General features: G+C 37.6%; 1 protein-coding gene across 1 annotated transcript; it reads left to right on the top strand.

Moving 5' to 3' along the window:
- Positions 1-4,297: 4,297 nt before the first annotated feature.
- LOC134759410 (uncharacterized) lies at positions 4,298-21,389 on the top strand. Its single transcript, XM_063712645.1, has 6 exons — positions 4,298-4,461; positions 6,643-6,784; positions 6,824-7,233; positions 9,383-9,453; positions 19,084-19,188; positions 19,980-21,389. Exons 1-5 carry the CDS (start codon positions 4,298-4,300, stop codon positions 19,122-19,124), a joined length of 828 nt encoding a protein of 275 aa, XP_063568715.1. The 3' UTR covers positions 19,125-19,188; positions 19,980-21,389.
- Positions 21,390-21,475: the final 86 nt, after the last annotated feature.

Raw genomic sequence — 21,475 nt, 5'->3', positions numbered from 1 at the left:
AACTTAAAATCTGTATAGCATTTTCTGGTGTAAATATATAACTTTTCGAGATTTTTCAAGTATTAAATACAACTTTTTGGAATCCTCACACCTGGCTCCCTATGATGACATTCAAGAATTCCTTAGGATTCTGGGAATCTTAGAATGAAAGTCACTGCTCTGTAGGAATGAATGAATGAATGAATAAGAAAGGAAAGGAAGAAGAAAGAGCGTGTCTACTAAATGTAAATTAATCATCAAGGAATGTTTATTTTATTAATAAATTTGTCAACTTTAGGTTGCCAAATCTAACAAGATACCAACATGGCATTCATGGTGATCACACCTCTAGTCAAATTTTATTTTAGTTCATTGACTATACTATTAATATCCTGAAATACTCAAAACTTCTGTCTTAATTCTGTGAATAATTCACTTATTTATCACCCTATACACTACTGAATGAATGGAATGGTGCTTGGAATAAAGATAATTACAGGGCTAAAAGGGATTTCTCTAGAGGCAGGTTATAGTATTTTTTTGTCTGACTGGAATAAAACAAAATTAATCAATATTTTCTGCAACCAGTGGCTTTTGACTTAGTCGTCTATTAATATCTATCAATCACTATAACCTCAGGCCTATTTCCTCAATTCTTCTTTTTGCTATGATAAAAACTTGTCCATTTTTTTCCCGTTAGAATTATATGTTTCTCCTGTTTTCTTTTCATCCAAACAACTGGACATCAACTTAGTACAGATAGTGCAATTGATCCGAACCCTACAGAACTCACTGTTTCCATTTACATAACTTACATAACTGTCAAGCTAAAATCACTCTCAAATTTTTTTTTAATATTTTAATTTAATTTAATCATATTTATTCATTCATTAATTTATTTTGAAAATAATTTTAACTTGTATTTTACATTCAGAGGTACATGTGCCAGTTTGTTGCATGGGTATATCTCATAATGCTGAGTTTTCGGGTATGAATGATCCCATCACCCAGATGCTGATTTGGTATGGTTTGACTCTGTGTCCCCACCCAAATCTCATGTTGAATTGTAATTCCTAATGTAGGGGGAATGACCTGGTGGGAGGTGATTAGCTCATGAGGGCAGATTTCCCCCTTGCTGTTTTTAGATGGTAAGTGAGTTCTCATGAGATCTGATGGTTTAAACATATGGCACATCCACCCTGGCTCACTTGCTCTCCTGCCGCCATGGTAGAACGTGTCTTGCTTCCCCCTTCAACTTCTGCCATGATTATAAGTTTCCTGAAGCCTCCCAGCCATGCTTCCTGTACAGCCTGTGGAACTGTGAGTCAGTTAAACCTCTTTTCTTTATAAAATACCCAGTCTCGCGTAGTTCTATATAGCAGTGTGAGAACAGATTAATACATGAGCATAGTACCCAATAGTTACCTTGTCAAACATTGCCTTCCTCCTTCTCCCCTCTAGTAGTCCCGGTGTTTATTCTTTCCATCTTTATGTCCATGAGTACCCAGTGTTTAGCTCCCACTTATAAGTGAGATCATGTGGTATTTCATTTTGTATTCTGGCATTAATTCGTTTAGGATAATGGCCTTCAGCTACATCCATGTTGCTTCAAAGGACATGATTTTATTATTTTTATGGTGGCATAGTATTCCATGGTGTGTGAAATGGTTTGGAAGGTGGCCCCTATAAATCTCATAGTGAAATGTGATCCTCAGTATTGGAGGTGGGGCCTGGAAGGAGGTGCTTGTGTCATGGGGGTGGATCTCTCATGGCCTGATGCCGTCTTTGTGATAGTGAATTCTTTCAAGATCTGGTTGTGTAAGGGTGTGTGGTATATACCCCCAATACCATTCTCTCTTGCTCCTGCTCTGGCCATGTGATGTGCCTACTCCCTCTTCACCTTCCATCATGAGTAAAACCTCCCTGGAGACTCCACAGGCACCATGCAGATGCCGTCACCATGCTTCCTGTACAGACTGCAGAGCTATAAGCCCATTAAATCTCTTTTCCTTATAAATTACCCAGCCTCAGTTATTTCTTCATAGCAATGCAAGAACGGCCTAATAATACAGTGTAGATGTCCCACATTTTATTGATGCAATCCACTGTTGATGGGCACCTGGTCTGACTCCATGTCTTTGCTATTGTGAATAGTGCTGCGATGAACATGCAAGTGCATGTGTCTTTTTGGTAGAATAACTGATTTTCTTTGGGTCATATACCAGTCATGCAATTGTTGGCTTGAATAGTAATTCTATTTTAAATTCTTTGAGAAATTTCCAAACTGCTTTCAACAGTGGCTGAATGAATTTACATTCACACCAATTATGTGTAAATGTTCCCTTTTCTCCACAGCCTCCCAAGATCTGTTGTTTTTCGATTTTTTAATAGTAGCTATTCTGACTGGTGTAGGATGGTATCTCGTTTTGGTTTTCATTTGCATTTCTCTGATGATTAGTGATGTTAAGCCTAATCTATGCCATCAGAAAACTGGGAAAATACAGTGTTGCTTGTCAAAACAAATTGTTTTACTTTGCTTTAAAAATAATCAATTGAGTGTATATTTCTTCCAGCAAAATTAAGAAGTAAACATTTAGAAATGTACAGTACCTTGCTGTTAAGTCTTCGCACATGTATACCTATCGAACATAAAGGCCACCTTAAACTTTCATTTGAAATGAAAGACAATTTTTAAGAGGTTAAGGGCTAGAAATTTGTTCAAGTCCTGAAGTTAAATTAGCTCAAGTAAATGCAAAGACTTTCCTTTAATTAAAGTCTTTTAAATAAACACTTTAAAGCATAGTTGGTTTGTCCCTCAAATCTTGTCCAAAGCCACTATTTTCAACTCAGTATATCAAAGAAGCTTTCAGACATGATTATGAAGCTCCCTCAACTTACAATATCCTATTTGCAACCTTAGATGGCTATCATTCTGGCTTTTCTACCTTTTAGCAACAATAAGCACACCCTTCCCATTTCTCGCCCACCCTGACTTACCCGTCTTTGCATTTAATATATAATTTTTCTCAGAGTGTTCTTACACATCTTTAACTGTAAATATGACAAAAGTACACAGTATAGTACATGTGCCACATGTATAAATGTTGTATCTAGTCATACAATTTTCCTTTTAAAAAAGAAATGTTTTATTTTCAAAAAGCAAAGACTCTAGGAATCTTTTCTAGCTGCCAGTCATAAAAACATAAATTCCTGGTTAGATTCCCAAATTTGCCTGGCCATAAGACCCACTTGTGAAACTTGTCAAACACATGTATTCTGAGTCCCACCCGTGATCTCCTGAATCAGAATCAGTAGTTTAGAGGCCTGGGAATACATATTTTAAACAAACGTCCACAGTGACTACGATTAGTCAAGCTTGAAAAAAATTTCACTAGGATCTTTATGACTGAATAACCTCACAAACATAGGAAAGTTACTGAGAAAAATATGAGCAGAATTTCATAATTCTGCCTTTGCTGAAAGTGTTTGTTCCCTCCTCTACTCATCAAGACCTGACAGCTTATGTAACTCCCCCAAACCACCAACACCTGGGAGGAGTTGAAAATGATTTTAATGAAGAAGAAAAGCTGATGTTTAATTTCAAAACTGATGGTGACAATAGAAGGGAGAGGCATGAATTTATCTTGATTCTAACACATATCATTGTATTTGAGTCTACAAACGAAATTGGTTTCATTTTTATTTTTTGTATGTTTTCGCCAAACTCTAGGCATATATAGAGGCTGGGCAAGAAAGAAAGAAATACAGAAATATGGCATATGTCATCCCTTATTTATTTCCCCATGCGACCAGCCAACAGCTTCTTCACCTAGTCCCCGTTTCAAGCTGACTTTCTGTCTACTTCTCTATTGGAAATGGAGCTTCCCTAAAGACTACCTCAATGTCAGTTACCCAGAGGCCTTTTTCCATCTTGTGCTCCTAAATTTCTATGATATTAAATGATATTACCCTTTCTGGAAATTCTCCTTAGCTTTGATTTTATAATTTTACTCTAACTCTGTTTCATTCCTTCTTTTATAGCCTTTCTTTTCTCTATCCCTTTACTGCAGAAATGTTGCACGGCTTTGTTCTTGACCTTCTGATCTCTCCACATTCATTCCCTCAGAGCATGTATCCATTTTCTTGGTGTCGGCCTTCTTGACTATCTGATTATTACCATCATATAACGATGTTGGTGATGAGCATAGCTAACATATCCTAGTCATTTTCCTTGTAGGTTATAATAAGCACCCTATATAATTTGTGCCATTTAATTCTTCAAACCTAAATGATACTATTACTAACCAAATTGTATGAGATGACGAAACAGATTTTCATCAAAACCATGGAAAGCAAACGTGAGGAGCCCCTGTGTGTCTCCTTTGTTAATGCCTCTGGGCATCATGGCATGTGGATTGCCGTGGAATGGGGATTAGGAAGCGCAGCACTGTTGAAACACCAGAAAATACGTTATGATAGCGGGTAAGGCCTCTCATCTCTGCACATTGAGATGGTTTTGTTTCTGAGTCAGGTTTGAGATGAGCCAATCCTGACTCCATGGTGCCACCAGGGTCAATCCTAAGCCAAAAGAACAAAGCTGGAGGCATCACACTACCTGACTTCAAACTATACTACAAGGCTACAGTAACCAAAACAGCATGGTACTGGTACCAAAACAGAGATATAGATCAATGGAACAGAACAGAGCCATCAGAAATAATGCCACATATCTACAAGTATCTGATCTTTGACAAACCTGACAAAAACAAGAAATGGGGAAAGGATTCCCTATTTAATAAATGGTGCTGGGAAAACTGGCTAGCCATATGTAGAAAGCTGAAACTGGATCCCTTCCTTACACCTTATACAAAAATCAATTCAAGATGGATTAAAGACTTAAATGTTAGACCTAAAACCATAAAAACCCTAGAAGAAAACCTAGGCATTACCATTCAGGACATAGGCACGGGCAAGGACTTCATGTCTAAAACACCAAAAGCAATGGCAACAAAAGCCAAAATTGACAAATGGGATCTAACTAAACTCAAGAGCTTCTGCACAGCAAAAGAAACTACCATCAGAGTGAACAGGCAACCTACAAAATGGGAGAAAATTTTCGCAACCTACTCATCTGACAAAGGGCTAATATCCAGAATCTACAATGAACTCCAACAAATTTACAAGAAAAAAACAAACAACCCCATCAAAAAGTGGGCAAAGGACATGAACAGACACTTCTCAAAAGAAGACATTTATGCAGCCAAAAAACACATGAAAAAATGCTCACCATCACTGGCCATCAGAGAAATGCAAATCAAAACCACAATGAGATACCATCTCACACCAGTTAGAATGGCAATCATTAAAAAGTCAGGAAACAACAGATGCTGGAGAGGATGTGGAGAAATAGGAACACTTTTACACTGTTGGTGGGACTGTAAACTAGTTCAACCATTGTGGAAGTCAGTGTGGCGATTCCTCAGGGATCTAGAACTAGAAATTCCATTCGACCCAGCCATCCCATTACTGGGTATATACCCAAAGGACTATAAATCATGCTGCTATAAAGACACATGCACACGTATGTTTATTGCGGCATTATTCACAATAGCAAAGACTTGGAACCAACCCAAATGTCCAACAATGATAGACTGGATTAAGAAAATGTGGCGCATATACACCATGGAATACTATGCAGCCATAAAAAATGATGAATTCACGTCCTTTGTAGGGACATGGATGAAATTGGAAATCATCATTCTCAGTAAACTATCGCAAGAACAAAAAACCAAACACCGCATATTATCACTTATAGGTGGGAATTGAACAATGAGAACACATGGACACAGGAAGGGGAACATCACACTCGGGACTGTTGTGGGGTGGGGGGAGGGGGGAGGGATAGCATTGGGAGATATACCTAATGCTAGATGACGAGTTGGTGGGTGCAGCGCACCAGCATGGCACATGTATACATATGTAACTTACCTGCACATTGCGCACATGTACCATAAAACCTAAAGTATAATAATAATAATAATAATAATAAAAGAAAAAAAATAAAAAAAAAAAAAAAAAAAAAAAGATCTTCGTGGATGCTTGGAACCCAACTGGTCTCTGTTTTCTACTTTAGGGAAAGAGCCACAGCTTGAGTGGGGTGGTTTTGGTGTCACATATGCTATCAATAATAACCACCGTTTTGGTGTCACATACACGATGAATAATACCCACCTGTGCAGAGGAATCACTGTGGACTACTCCTCGTTACATCCCATGCTCTTGCGATGGATCCCTCTCACCTGTTTACTGATTTCATTCAAATTCTTCAGCGACCACAGGACCCCGACTTGCCTTATCTATCCTGGTTCCTATCACTCTGCTTTACAGGCCTGGCCTGCTCGCGGCTCCTCACACCAGCGCTGCACGGCTCCCTCCACGCCTCTGCCCTGTCTCCTCCATCAGGCAGAACTAGCTTCCTCCATCTGTATCAGGCAAAAGCCTGCCCAGCGTTCAAGACCCTCCTCAGATGCCACCTCCACGATTAGGCTTCTTCCTGACCCCTGAACCTGTAACACGCGCCACCATAACTCTCCACCTCAGCCCACATTCCCACAGCACTCGCGACGTCCGGGGCCCTCAACATGGCGCTTCATTCTATTTTAGGGTATTTCCTGTTTGTTTCCTGCACAAACATTCGCGCGAGGCACAGCCCCGAGTGACCCGCGCACCAGTGGCCCGCGCTTCCAGCCGCACCGCCACAGGCCAGCGAGGGCAGCCTGAGCCGCTTCCCGCCCCCGCGGGGACTGTAGCCAGCCTGCAGCTCTAGCGGGAGGCGGTTCCACAGCGCGCCCGGCAGCCCCGCCACAGCCAGCACCAGCCCCTCCGGCGGGCTTTCCTCCCCTCGGGGAGGCGCCAATCCTCAGGGGCTCCTCGAGAGAGAGCCAGGGAGCAGCTGTGTGCGGACACCTTTCGGCCCTCTGCGGCCGCCGTAGCTCTCCGGCAGAAACGCGGATGTGGAAATCTCAGCCATTCAGGTTTTGAATCAAGACGAATGTGGGTTCTGGACAGACGTACGCTGTCAGGGAGTGTTTACTTCGCCTGCACTTCTGTTCCTCCCCGCCCTCGTGCTGCTCTGGGTCATATACTCGTCCTGAGCCGGCTTCAGCCTCTCAGCGCAGGAGTCCCCGGAGCCATGGCAGAGTACTCTTACGTGAAGTCTACCAAGCTTGTGCTCAAGGGAACCAAGGCGAAGAGGTGGGCCCTGCAGCTCCGGCGGGAGCCTCCTCAGTTCTTTTCGGATGCACTCCACCCCCGCGAATCCGGTAGAAGTCGTGGCGCAGAGACCCGGTTTTGTGGCCTCACAGGCTTCGCCCTGGCCACTGTCCAGGCAGGACGGAGGCCGGACCGCGGTTTCCCGAGCCTGTGCAGAGAGGAGCAGCCTCCCGCGCGTACGACCCTGGAAACAGGATAGAAGGGCGGGTGACCCTTGGCCCCGTACCCACGAGTTTGGGTCCCCCGAGGCATCTCTCCAGGCCTCTGCCTGGTGGTCTGCGTTAGTCTGATCTCGTAGTTCATGATACTAACTTCCTTTGTTAGGGATTATTCTTTTCTCCATTGTCTCTTCCTGGAAAAATTATTGATTAATTTTTTCTAAGCTAATATGTAGAGTGAAACCAGGATGAATCACACAGTGGTTGAGGTGTATATGGGCTTTGATTGTGATGTGGGCTCGAAACTACACTCTGTCATTTGCTAATTTTGTAATTTTTGGCAAATTGGTTAATATGTCTGAACTTCCATGTACTCATTAAGAGATCAAATATCTTTGAACCTCCGTTTACACATTTATACTTTCAGACCATTTTTTATACCTTTAGAAGACTGTGAGGATTAAATGAGAGAACATATATGCAGTAAATAAATTGAGCCAAATGTCAGGAGGAGGTCGTAGTGGTAATTTATTAGCTCTTTAGGAGAAAAATACCTGTGAACTCATATCACCGCTTCTTTTTTATCTGGCAGATTTGCCCGAGGTTTTCTGTACATAGAAATATTGAGCATTTCCTCCTGGTCTCCGTGATAAACAGAGGTTTTGATATTGTTAGGTGAGATGGAAAGAAAGTATCAAGGAGTGAGCTGAAGCTACTGCCCTTGAGAACCCTCTTGAGGAGTCTGGGCTCACGAAGATGCCAGAATAAGTCGCAGGTATATCCTGAATGAATGTGAGATTTTTACTCTGTGAATTTCCTGTGAGGAGTGGTGAGTTATTTTCTGAAAACTTTATGATGAAAATGCAGACAAGAGTGTCTTAAGATTATCGTAATGATCATAATTAATGCTTATGTAGCACTTTCAATGTGCCAAGAAATTGTTGTAGGCACTTTGCACATTAACTTTTTTCAAATCGCTCTTGTTTTTTTATTTTTTTATTGCGATGTAATTCATAATTATAAAATTCACCCTTTTGTACAGTCAGTGGATTTTAGTATATATTCAAGAGGTTCAGCACTGTCTAGTTGCTCAGCATTTTCGTCATCTCAGAAGGAAATCTCTTCCTACCCATTAAAGCAGTCACATCCCATCCTCTCCCTCTCCTAGTCCTTGGCAACCACTAGTCTGCTATCTTTGTGAAATTGCCTATTCTGAATATTTCCTAAGAAATCATGCAACATGTGGCCTTTTGTGTATGGCTTTTTTCACTTATAACGTTCTTGAGGTCCATCATTGTTGTGACACTTGTTCCTTTTTATGGCTGTGTAGTATTCCATTGTATGGATGTATCATTTTGTTCATCCATTCATCAGTTGATGAACATTTAGGTTGTTTCCCCTTTTTGACTGTTGTGACTAATGCTAATGTGAATATTCTTACGTAATATTTTTGTGTGTGTATGTTTTCATTTCCCTTGGGTATACATACTTAGGAGTAAAATTGCTGGGTCATATGGTAACTCTTTAACTTTTTGAGGAACCACAAACTGTTTCCTGTAGAAGCTGCACCATTTTAAATTTCCTCCAGCAATGTGTGAAGATGCATATTACCTCTTAATTCTCACAATAGCCTTGAGAGTTAAGTTATTATCCTAATCTTTTAAGTGGGGAAACTGACCCACAGAGAGATTCAGTACCTTTTCCAAAAATCGCAGAGCTAAGAAGTGACAGAATCAGGATTTAAAATCTGGCAGTGTGGCTCTACAATCTGCTTTGAACTTTAACATAATATGTACAAAGCCTGAAGCAAATTCTCAGTACTGTATTTAAGAGGGCATAGCAATGTAAGTCTTCCCAAATAAATAATTTATAAATGAAACAGCTTAAAAGACTTCCAAGTCTCAATCTTACGATAATTATTTATCACACAAATCAATATACCTAAACTCATCTATATAAATTATGTCCTGTAGTAAGAAGAAAAAGAGCAAAGGTAAGAAGAGAAAAAGAGAAGAATATGAAGAAACCCAGCTTGATGATGTTGGTGAGTGAGTTTTCAGTGCTGTATTCTGAAAAAAGTTAACATTTCTTGAGATCTCGTTGAAAATATTTTCCTAGTTAGAAATTTATGATGTATTCATATTTGTCTTAAAGTGCTTAAATATTACCTACAGTTGTAAATTCCATTTATTCTTTAGCACAGTAGATGCTACTGATGCCTTTACTTCATTGTCAGAACAGAGCACAGGAGAGAAGAATTACAACTCTCTGACTTAGTAGGCACCATTAGACTGCTTAGTAGCCAGAGATTCTGATACATAATTTTAAAGGTTTAATGTAAATGTTATTCAACCAAATATATTTTACAAGTTCTTTTCTTTGAACATGTATACATTTTAGTTATAGAAATCAGTTGTCTCTTAAACGAAGTATCTTCACAGGAAAAATCATTATTTTGTGAACTCTGAAATGAATGAAAATTTTAAATACAATGTCAGAGTAGCCTGTAAATGATACTAGAAATAAACTGACAAAAACACACTTAACCAGCCTATTTTCCATTTAGTTGTTTCCATACTTTTTTTTTCTCTTTTAAAACTTGGCAAGTTGCATTTTGAATCTTCATAAATTATGGTAGCTTAAAAAATATATAAAATATGGAATGGTATAAAGCTAATGTTCTGGAAGAATCATTGCTTTTGAAATGGCAAATCAACAATACTAAAATTAGGATAAATATCTAGGGTAGATATGTAGATGTGGAATTGCTGTGTCAAAGGATAGGTGAATGTTTAACTAAGTAAGAAACTGCCAAAAATTTTCTAAAGTGGTTGTGCCATTTTACCCTCCCACCAAGAATGAATTAGTGTTCCAGTTACATCCTTGCCAAGAGTCGATGGTGTTATCAGTCTTTTCTCCCAGTCTGAGTTTTACCTTTTCAGTTCCTTAATGGTGGTTTTCGGATGGACAGCTTTTTTTTTTTTTTTTTTTTTTAGATGGAATCTCGCTCTGTCGCCCAGGCTGGAGGGCAGTGGCGCGATCTCGGTTCACTGCAAGCTCCACCTCCCAGGTTCACGCCATTCTCCTGCCTCAGCCTCCCAAGTAGCTGGGACTACAGGCACCTGCCACCACGCCCAGCTAATTTTTTGTGTATTTAATAGCGACGGGGTTTCACCATGTTAGCCAGGATGGTCAGAAGCTTTTAATTTTTATAAAGCTTAGTTTATTTTTTTTTTCCTTTATGGTTACTGCCTTATCTCTGATCTAAGAGATCTTTGCTTACCCCAAAGTCAGGAAAATATCGTACATTGTCTTTTAGAGGAATCATAATTTTAGTTTTCACATTAAATCTGTCATTAATCTCAAATTAATTTTTGGCATGGTGTGAGTTTGGTTTCAAGATTTACTTTTTTTTTTAACATCTTGATAACCATTTATGCCAGCACCATTTGTGTTTCCTTTTTCCATTAATCTAGTTTCGTATCTTCATAAAAAATCAATTAACTTTCTATGTATTGGTCTATTTCTGAACTCTGTTCTATCGATTGTCTGTATTTCTGTTGGTATAGTTCTCTTGATTGCTATAATTTCATGAAGTCTTGAGATCAGGTAGTGTGAGACCTCCAACTTTGTACTTACTATTAGTTTATTAATTTCTACAGTGAAGTCTGTTGGATTTTCTCAGAGAATTGTATTGAGTCCAGATCATTTGAGGGAGAATCAACATCTTAATATTGGGCCTCAATATTTCATAATTTTCAATGTAGCGGTCTTGCATGCCTGTTTAAAAATTTATTCTTAAGTATTTTATAATTTTACACTACTGTCAATAGAAGTTTTGAATTTGATTTTCCAGTTTTTTGCTGTTAGTACGTAGATCTACAATTGATTTTTTTATAGTGATTTTGTAGTCTCATAAGTCTGTTTCACTTATTACTTCTAGTGGTTTGTTTATATAGAAAACTAAGAAATTTGCAATTGTTTCCTGTGACTATCGTTTTACTTCTTCTTTCTAATCCTTATGTCTTGTCGTGCTTTTTATTGGTTTATTATTCTGTCCAGGACTTCCATAGTGTTGAACAGAAGTCGCGAGAATGGGCATAATTGCATTGTTTCCAGGTTTAGGCAGAAAGCTTTCAGTAGTCCACCATATGGTATGATGTCTGTAGGATCTACAGAGAAAACCTTTATCAAGATGAGGACATCCCTTTTAAACATTGTTTCTTGGGAGTTTTTATCATAACGATGTTTAATGCTGTCAAATGCCTCTTTCTGTATCTGTTGAGACGATTATACAACTTTCTTCATTCTGCCTATGAATTACATTGGTTTCATTTTCAACTTTTAAACTAACTTTACATGCCTGAGATAAACCCCACTTGGTTGTGGTGCGTTGTCCTTTGGGATATTGCTAGATTTCATTTCTAGGTTTTTTTTTTTTTTTTTTTAAGATTTCTATATTGGTGTTGATGGGAGATATTGGACTTTTGTATCCTTTTCTTGTAATGTCTTTATTTGATTTTGGTGTCAAGGTGATATTGGGTGTCATAAAATTAGATGGGAAGTGCTGTCTCCTTCCCTGTTTTTGGAAATAGCTGTGTAAGATGGGTATGATTTCTTCTTTACATGTTTGATAGGATTTACCAGTGAAGTCATCTGAACCTAGAGGGTTCTGTTTGGTTTGGTTTCAGTTCTTTGTGGGAGAATTAAGGTTTTTTAAGAGATATTTTCAGATTTTTCTGTTGTCAGTTTTGGTAATTTGTGTCTTTTAGGAAAATTTCCTTTAATCCACGTTGTTGGATTTATTGACATAAAATTGTTCAGAATATTCCTTTAATATCCTTTTAATGCCTGTACAATCTAATCTGTATTGCAGTCTCTTCATATTGGTAATTTGTGTTTTTTCTATTTTTTCCTGGATCACTCAGTGTAACTGGAGGTTTATCAATTCTTTATAAGATCACTTATTTTAGATCATTGATGATCTTTTAGTACAGGGGTATTCAAACTTTTAGCTTCCCTGGACCACAATGGAAGGAGAAGAACTGTCTTAAGCCACACATAGAATACATTAACGATAAGCTGATAAGCAAAAAAAAAGAAAAAGAAAAAAATCTCATAATGTTTCAAGAAAGTTTATGAATTTGTGTTGGGCTGCATTCAAAGCTGGCCTGGGCCACATGCAGCCCTCAGGTTGGACAAGCCTCTTTCAGTATTACTTATTTTCTCTTTTTTTCATTTTCTATTTCATTTATTTTCAGTCTTTTTTTTCCTTCCTTTAACTATTTTCAGTTTACTTTGCTCTTGTTTTATTGCTTCTTAAGAAGGAAGTTAGATCTCTTCATTCCACTTTAGTTTTAGTTATAGTCAACACATTTTGCTTTCATTTTCATTCCATTCAAAATATCATGTAGTTTTCCTTGTGATTTTTCTTTTCATGGACACTTGAGTTATTTAAAAGTGTATTGCTTTTAATTTCTACTACATAGAGATATTATAGGTATGTTATTTTTGCTGATTTCTAATTCATTTATAGTATAGTTGGAGAACATACTTTCTTAGTGAATTTCCATGTACACTTGAAAAGAATGTGTATTCTGCAGATGTTGGTTCAGGCCTTTTTTTGTTTTTTTGTTTTTTTTTGGAGATGAAGTCGCGCTCTGTTGCCCAGCAGGCTGGAGTGCAGTGGCAGGATCTCGGCTCACTGTAGCCTTCGCCTCCCAGTTTCAAGTGATTCTCCTGCTTCAGCCTCCAGAGGAGCTGGAATTACAGGCACCTGCCACCACGCCTGGCTAATTTTTTTTAATATTTTTAATAGAGGCGGGGTTTCACCACGTTGGCCAAGCTGGTCTCAAACTCCTGACCTCAGGCGATCCGCCCGCCTCGGCCTCCCAAAGTGCTGGGATTATGGACGTGAGCCGTGGCGCCCGGTGGTTCATTGTTCTTTAGATGTCACTTAGATCAACTGGTGGAGCTTGTGACTATGCACATCTTCTGTGTCCTTACTGATTTTTTACTCATCCTACAATGTATTGAGAGTTATGTTAAAACCTCCAGCTGTAATTCTAGATCTGTCTACTTGAGCAGTTTTTGCTTAAAGTATTTTGAAGCTGTCATGTGTACACATTTAGGATTGTTAAGTCTTCCTTATAAATTCAGTCTTTCATTTTCATAACATTTTAACCTTTATTTCTGTTAAATGTCTTGATGCCTAGTTAAATTATTTGACCACCCTTTTTCACCTGTCAAGCCTGGGCCTTTTTTAGTTTGTGCTTATTTATTAGGTTTTTGCCTGTAGACTTAGACAGTGACTCTTACTCTAGGAAAGTCTCATCCTCATGGGCCTCAGCCACATGTTCTAGGTATACTTGGTAAATTCTTGCGACTGTGCTATGTCCCAAATTTGTGTGATCTCTGGCATCTCCAGTCAGCCCTCAGAAGTGCCAGCCACTCTGCAGAGGCCTTGTGGAGCCTGCTTGCTGTATGCACTACCCCCTGCCCTTGACCCCAGACCTGCAGAGAACTTTTGCATACACTTTTGAGGCCTCATCTGTATGTAGTTGCCTCTTCTCCTGTACCTTATTCTATAAACTCCAAACATGTTAGCACTGCAAGACTCTCAGCTTAGTGACAGTGACATTGCCTCGTTTTTGGAGGTCTCTACCTCTCTCTGTGTGGTCAAGAAACTGCCATTCGGCAGAAAACAAAAGTTTGTGTGAGATTTGCTTCCTGTGTTTTCCTGTTCTCAAATATCACAGTCCTGTTCTGCCTGTGTTCCAGTCCCCGAAAACAGTTTTCTCAAATATTCTATCCAGTTTCAGTTTTCTCATTGGTCATCGTGGGAGGGCAAGTCCATCTCGGCTGGAAGAGGAAGTCCTTCTGTGTCTTTTTCTCTTTGCCCTTCCACCTTCTTTTGCATTGTAGATTTTCTAAATTTGCCGTGTAAGTAAGCATGTGTCTATTTGTGAAGGGAAAGAAAAAAAACTTTTAATTTTTTAAAGCTGTTCTGTTCGTTCCTCACAAGGATCTGAAGGGATTGGTAAATAGGAAGAAAGAAATTCTGTCTTACACATGGAGAATACCATGTGTGACATTAATAAAAATGAGCATGTCTGTAAGCAAAGAGTTTCACTGAGCTCTGCTAGATTCAGAAGCAATTGAACTTACAACATCGTAGTTTGCAAAACACAGATTTGATTTACCCAGGAACTAAAGCTAAGTAAGCTATGGGTTAATAGAAGGTCTGTGAAGGGTACTTAGACTACAGTAAGATTGGGGAAGAAAATTCCATTTCCAAATCTAAAATATATCATTCCTTTGTGCCAAGCAAATAATGAAGGCAGAGATTTAAAGGGGCCCTTAGCACAGAAGCACTGGGTTAGTCAGAAGGTGAGGTGAGCTGTCACACAGCCTTGATGCTAGAATGAGGGTGCCCTGGTAGTATCTTATCAGCCATGACACTGGTGCATCAGGCCTTTTTTTTTTTTTTTTTGAGACAGGCTCTTGCTTTGTTGCTCAGGCTGGAGTGCAGTGACATGATCATGACAGTGCACGCTCGACCTCGTAGGCTCAAGCAATCCTCTCATCTCAGACTCCCGAGTAGCTGGGACCACAGTCTTCTATCACCATACCCAGCTAATTTCTTATTTTTTTTGTAAAGATGGGGGTCTCCTTTTGTTACCTAGGCTGACTTTGAACTCCTGGGCTTAAGTGATTCTCCTGCTTCCACCTCTCAAAATGCTGGATTACAGGCATGCCAGACATATGTAAACATTCTAAACTATGTGAAAATATGTGAAAAGCTTTATTATGCATTGTGAGACAACACAGCGGGAATATTTCACCATCTGCCTAAGGTTTAAAAGGAAATAACTTTAAGCATTTGTCTAAATAGCAAGTAATGTTTTAGAGCGGATTCTCTTAAATTCAGCTTGGGCGTCTGCAGCATATACACAGCTTGAGCTGTAACCTGACGTAGAGACAGGCAACTTCAGTGCCCACTGTTCTTAGGATCCACTGCTTTTTCACAGCTAAAACCCCCGAGTGGCACTGTTAAGTATTATGTTATGTTACTTTAGTCGTTAAACATATAAGCATACCTCCACAGTTTGAATGTAGGCCACTTGCCGAAAGTAGGCAGAATGCTCACATTTAATTCTTGATGATACTGTGTTTAGCTTTCTTGTTCTTTGAAATCTCATTGAGAAAAAATACTGGCATCTGCTCAAAGTAATTTCTTTTTCTGTTGACAATATTATAAGTAATGTTATTGTATCATTTCCCTACTTGGACAGAGTGTGAAAATTTTGAGGAGCTTGTCTGCCAGAAATTTCTTCTTCATTTGCAAAACATTAATGAGATATTATATTTAAATGATTTTATTTAATAATAAGTGTACTTGGTGAACTTGGCATAGAACATACAAAATAAAACTAATTTAAAATTATTAACTATTACATTTATAAGAAAGACTTGCTAATCATAACACTGTTCATAATGATTCTGAATAAAGCATTATTTCTTTTACTGAAAACAATTGTAGCTATAACTCCATCTTCTAAATTGTCATTAGTTGTATTGCTTTCTACTCGTCTTTAGCTGAAATTTTAATTTTGATTAATTTTCTTTTTCTCCATTGGTTTTGTGTGTGTGTGGAGGCAAAATACACAGCATATAAAATTTGCCAGTTTTTCTATTTTTACGTGTATACTTCAGTGGCATTTAAATGAATGCACCATTTTACCTTCCTACCAGCATTGCACAGGGTTTCAGTTTCTCCACATCCTGCCCAACATTTGTTTTTCTGGTTTTCTTGGTTTCTGTTTTTTGTTTTTTGTTTGTTTTGATAATAGCATTATAATGGTTGTGAAGTGGTATTGTATTATGGTTTTGATTTATATTTCCCTAGTGACTAGTGATGTTGAGCATCTTTTCGAGTGCTTATTGGCCATTTGTATATCATCTTTGAAGCAATGTCCGTGTATATTCTTTGCCCAGTTTTGAATTGTGGTGTTTGTCTTTTTGGAGTTCTCTATATAGTCTGGATATTAATTCCTTATAATGTGTGTAGTTTACAAATATTTTCTCCATTCTCTGGGTTGCCTTTTACTCTGTTGACAGTGGTTCTTGATGCACAAAAGTTTTTAATTCTGATGAAGTCCAGTTTGTCTATGTTTTCTTTTGTTGCCTGTGCCTTTGATGTTCTATATAACAAATCATTGCCAAATTCATTGTCGTGCAGCTTTTCCCATTTTCTTCTAAAAGTTTTCTAACTTTAGCTCTTACATTTAGGTCTTTGGTCTATTTGAAGTTACTTTTTGTATTTGGTGTTAGATAAGGGTCCAACTTCATTTTAGGTAAAATTTTATGTATTTTAAAATTGATTATGAAAAGCATGAAATGTTTAGTTAAAAGAAAATTTTGTGCAGTGGAATTAACTGAATCTTTAAAACCTTTTCATTATGGAAATATCCAAACTAATCCATACATAGAAGAATATAATGAGTCCCCATGTGCCCAGGCCCCAGCATTAATTATCAATATTTTGCCAATCTCGTTTCATTTACTTACTCACCCACACACACATTAATTCCTAGAAAATTTTAAGTAAAATCACAGATATTATGTCATTTTACCCATAAGTACATAAATGTACATTTCTTAACGTGGTATGTATTTCTCTCATCACATGTTTTGTTCTTTATTTTTATACGTTATTCTATGTCATTATCAGACCTGGTAACATTAACAAGAATTCCTTAATATGTCATATCCAGTTGATGATTGACTCATTTCCACTCTAGTTAAAGTACAATTTAGGAGTAGGTTTGAGGATATTTTTTAACATTAAGATATAAACTTTTATAACAACTGTTAAAATAATTTTTGCTAGAGTCTAACATTTCTATTGGCAAATTGGAAATTAGTATACATAGACACAGATTGTGCTCGTTTTGCTTTCAATCTAAAATCATAGTTAAGATTACTGGCCAGACGCCGTGGCTCACAACTGTAATCCCAGCACTTTGGGAAGTAGAGGCGGGTGGATCACGAGCTCAGGAGTTCAAGACCAGCCTGGCCAATATGGTAAAACCCCGTCTCTACTGAAAATACAAAAAAAAAAATTATTCGGGCATGGTGGCAGCTACTCGGGAAGCTGAGGCAGAGAATGGTTTGAACCCGGGAGGCAGAGGTCGCAATAAGCCAAGATCGCGTCTCTGCACTCCAGCCTGGGTGAAACAGTGAGACTCCGTCTCAAAAAAAAAAAAAAAGATTACTATGCTAGAAAGTCTTCCTGTAGAGGTATTTTTAAGAAATATTATGATAGGCATTGCCTCTGGAAAGCAGGTATGAATATATGGCTGGGGTCTATCATGAGAGAGACCGTTCTCCATATATCAATTTGTATCTTACATGTTGTCTTTTGTTTTGTTTTGGTCTTTTTTTGAGACAGGACCTTGCTCTGTCACTCAGGCTAGAGTGCAGTGGCATGATCATAGCTCACTATAACCTAGAACTCCTGGGCTCACGTGATTCTCTTTCCCAGCTCCCCGAGTAGCTGGGATTACAGGCATACACCCCCATGCCTGGCTCTATGTTGCTATTTTGTATTTTAAAAACCTAATTCTGACTGTGCTGGTAGTGGCATGAATCTGTGCACATACATGCAAACAAGTACATGTAAAACTGGTGAAATCTGAATAAGCTTCATGGATTATATCAATGTCAGTTTCCTGATTCTAACAATGTATGATACTTATGCAAGATGTCATCATTGAGACAAAGCGAGTAAAGGATATGTGAGATCTTCATAGTATTTCTTATGACCACCACGCGATGTGAACCACCAGCCATCCAGATGAAAGAAAACCCAGCCCTTGTGACTTGACTAAGATATTAAATCCATGTTATCAGCACGTTTTTAACTGGATGTGATATAAGGTTAACATATTTTATAATCATTGTATTTATAAATATTTTGTCTAAATGTTATGGTATTCCAAGTTTTCCAAAAGAATCAACCAAATACACGTTATAAATAAACATTTTATTTGTTATGGGAGATAAGCTAACCAAATTTATAACCCAGATTTAGATACACAAGAAAATCAGTTTTTAAAGTTTTGTTTAATAGAAAGCAGTGTAATAAATCAAACATTAAACAACTAAAAATGTATATGAATATTTATTTTCACACACAAAACTCCCTCAGACATCAATTCTAAAATTCAAAACACCAAAGGCATTGTATATACCTTTTCATGTTTTCTAATTCTGAAGAAAATAAATTTTACTTAAAATGCTAATATTTGAATAAAGTATGCATTCATAATTATGTTCTTGTCTTTAAAGTTAATTTTTCAAACAGAACTAAACAGTTTTATCTTCAGTAGATCTTTTAGAAAGGAAGCAATCCTACCTCATCTAATTAGAATTTAGTCCTACTAGGAAGATACACTACAAATATTTATTGTAGTAATCTTTGAATAGTAAAATGAAAGGTGATTTTGGTTTCCTTTTCTATATGTTCTTGTATTATATTTTTCACGTTCTTCTCTTAAGTTCTTTTCTGTGATTTTTAAATCAGGGAGGAAAAATTGATTCAGTCTAAACACTTAATGTTTCTTCTACAAGAAGTATCCTCATGGCTATTCTGTTATTTTGTTTCACTTAGGGGAAAATGGTTTTATTGGCCTCAGACAGCTGCTTTATTAGATGCAATGAAGCAGGAGACATAGAAGCAAAAAGTAAAACAGCAGGAGAAGAAGAAATGATCAAGGTAATGATGACATTTTATACGGATGACTGCATTCATACATGCAATGTGACTGTATCTCTTTAAAATGTTAAATCATCATTTACTGTCACTTTAAAGATTTAGTTAATAGCTTTTTATAATGTGTTGTTTCAAATAGACTCATTTTTAATTATAAATCCCATAATTGATGGCTTGTTTATACAATGTGGTAAAGAAATCAATGCATCTAGGAGCTACCTTGCCATTATCTCCAAGGATTACTATCTTTTTCTGGTAGTTCCACATGCTCTTTTTAAGCTTTCATTTTCTTGTTTTCTTGCTTGTATTTTAAAATCTAATTTTTAAAATAGATAACATGTACACGTGATCCAACATTTTTAAATAAAAGCATATGAAGATGTAGACATATGCCTGCCATGCATCTTACTCACCTGTGTCCCAGCTCCTGTTCCTCTTTCCCTTTGTTTTTTTTATGGCCTCCTAAAACTTCTTTATAAACATATGAATACATTTATAATTTTCAACTTTTTACACTAAAGGCAGCCTCCTCTCTAGTCTTCTCAACTTTTGACTTTTTTTTTCCTTAAAATTGTATCTTGGAGAGTTTTCTACTATTAGTTTGAATGCACAAAATTTTCTCTTTTTCTTGCTTTTCTTCTCTTTCTCTCTTTTAACAGCCACATAATATTCCATTTTAGGGATGTACCTTAATTTATGTAGTCTTTTATAGATGGAAATTTAGGCTGTTTCCATTCTTTTGCTCTTATAAACAGTGCTGCAGTACATAACATTGAATATGCATCAATTTGTAGATGTGCGGGTGGACCTGAAGATAAATTTCCAGAAGCAGAATTACCAGGTCGGGGTATACGCATTTGTATTTATGTAATGCTTGAGCTTCTGTGATGATAATCACTCTATGAAACATAAAAAATCATAGCAGAACTTCTGGGGCCTTAGCCCTTACATTTGAAAAATATTTTTATTAATAGTACCCGTCTTCTTTGCATTAGGAGAAACATGAATCACATAAAACATGATTTTTATTTTATTTTTAAAATGTGTTTGCCTCACTAAGCTGGAAATAAAAGTTCCTTATTACAGGCTAAATTCCCTCATCCGTAGTCAGACACGTTATCCATTCCACCAGTGGCCTGTGCCCTCCCTAATCCTACTGTTTGTTTTACATCATTGTAAAAGTTAAACAGACATCTTCATATCAAGGTGAAATTCTAAATAATACTGTTAATATAACCTAGATAAATCAGGTAGTTAACTGGAATTTGATGAAAACATTTAAGGCTTAATTTCTTAGACTCACAAAAGCCACTGATCCTTAATGACAAACATGTTCCAGGATGTGTCTAAACAATAACTCCCCCTTCTTGACACATGGCTTTTCTGTGTCTTGGCATTCCATCCCAGTACTGAGCAAGGCACTGATCTTTAATCATAAACATATACCGGGATGTGTCTAAGGAATAACTCCCCACTTCTTGACACGTGGTTTTTCTGTGTCTTGGCATTCCAACGCAGTACTGAGCATCGTGAACCTTGCTTTGTTTGTCTCTGTTGGGAATCACACGTTGCATCCAGTGTGACCCAGATTTGCTGGCATTGTGGGGGCCAGAGTGGAAGGCTCTAAGAGAGGGGGCAAATGTCTTTTCTAAAATGCCCTTCATTCTTATAATTAGAGCATAAAAATTTACGTTACATTTTTCTCTACTGCCAGTGTAATTTAAAACCATCTCTCAATTCTCTGTACGAGCTTCATGTTAGATTTCCAGTCATATGTTTGATTTTCTTTTTAGAATAGTCTTGATTTCAGTTAATTTCAAATCTAAAGCTCAAACAATTTCAATATAAAATGTAGATATTTTCTTACAGTTAGAGAAGTGAAATGCTATATTTTTTCATTGCATGCATCCGGCACATGCGTAGTAGTCTTGAATTTCCATAATGCCCCTGTGAGGTGGATGTGAGCTCAGCCTTACAGACAGGAAGACAGCCTCTGACCCTCCTTACATCCTCGTGGTTTTTGTCAGTCAGTTCATGGAAATCACAGTGATTTCAAGGTGTGGTAAGACAGGATGTGTACCCAGACTCAGTTGACTCCAGAGGCCACTCTCAGTATTTCATAGCACATTGCTTCTCAGGAAACAGGTCATTGAGGAAATGCAGATGGGTTGGTGACTTACATTTAATTTAATTTATTTATATTTTATTGTATCATGTTTAAATTTTTTTATCTGGATATCATCACAAAAGTGTTATTGAATGCAACAATTGCAAATATATGTGCAGTGCT

Source organism: Pongo abelii, chromosome 11 (genome assembly GCF_028885655.2).
Source record: "Pongo abelii isolate AG06213 chromosome 11, NHGRI_mPonAbe1-v2.0_pri, whole genome shotgun sequence".
Classification (NCBI taxonomy): Eukaryota; Metazoa; Chordata; class Mammalia; order Primates; family Hominidae; genus Pongo; species Pongo abelii.
The sequence above is the reverse complement of the archived record's forward strand: the minus strand, read 5'-3'. Positions and strand labels throughout refer to the sequence as shown.

Excerpts from the sequence above, each read along its gene's own strand:
- LOC134759410 (XM_063712645.1), top strand. The coding sequence starts at position 4,298 with ATGACGAAACAGATTTTCATCAAAACCATGGAAAGCAAACGTGAGGAG. Across the intron at positions 4,462-6,642 it reads AAAATACGTTATGATAGCGG|GGTATTTCCTGTTTGTTTCC; the intron begins GTAAGGCCTCTC and ends ATTCTATTTTAG. Across the intron at positions 9,454-19,083 it reads AACCCAGCTTGATGATGTTG|GGGAAAATGGTTTTATTGGC; the intron begins GTGAGTGAGTTT and ends TGTTTCACTTAG.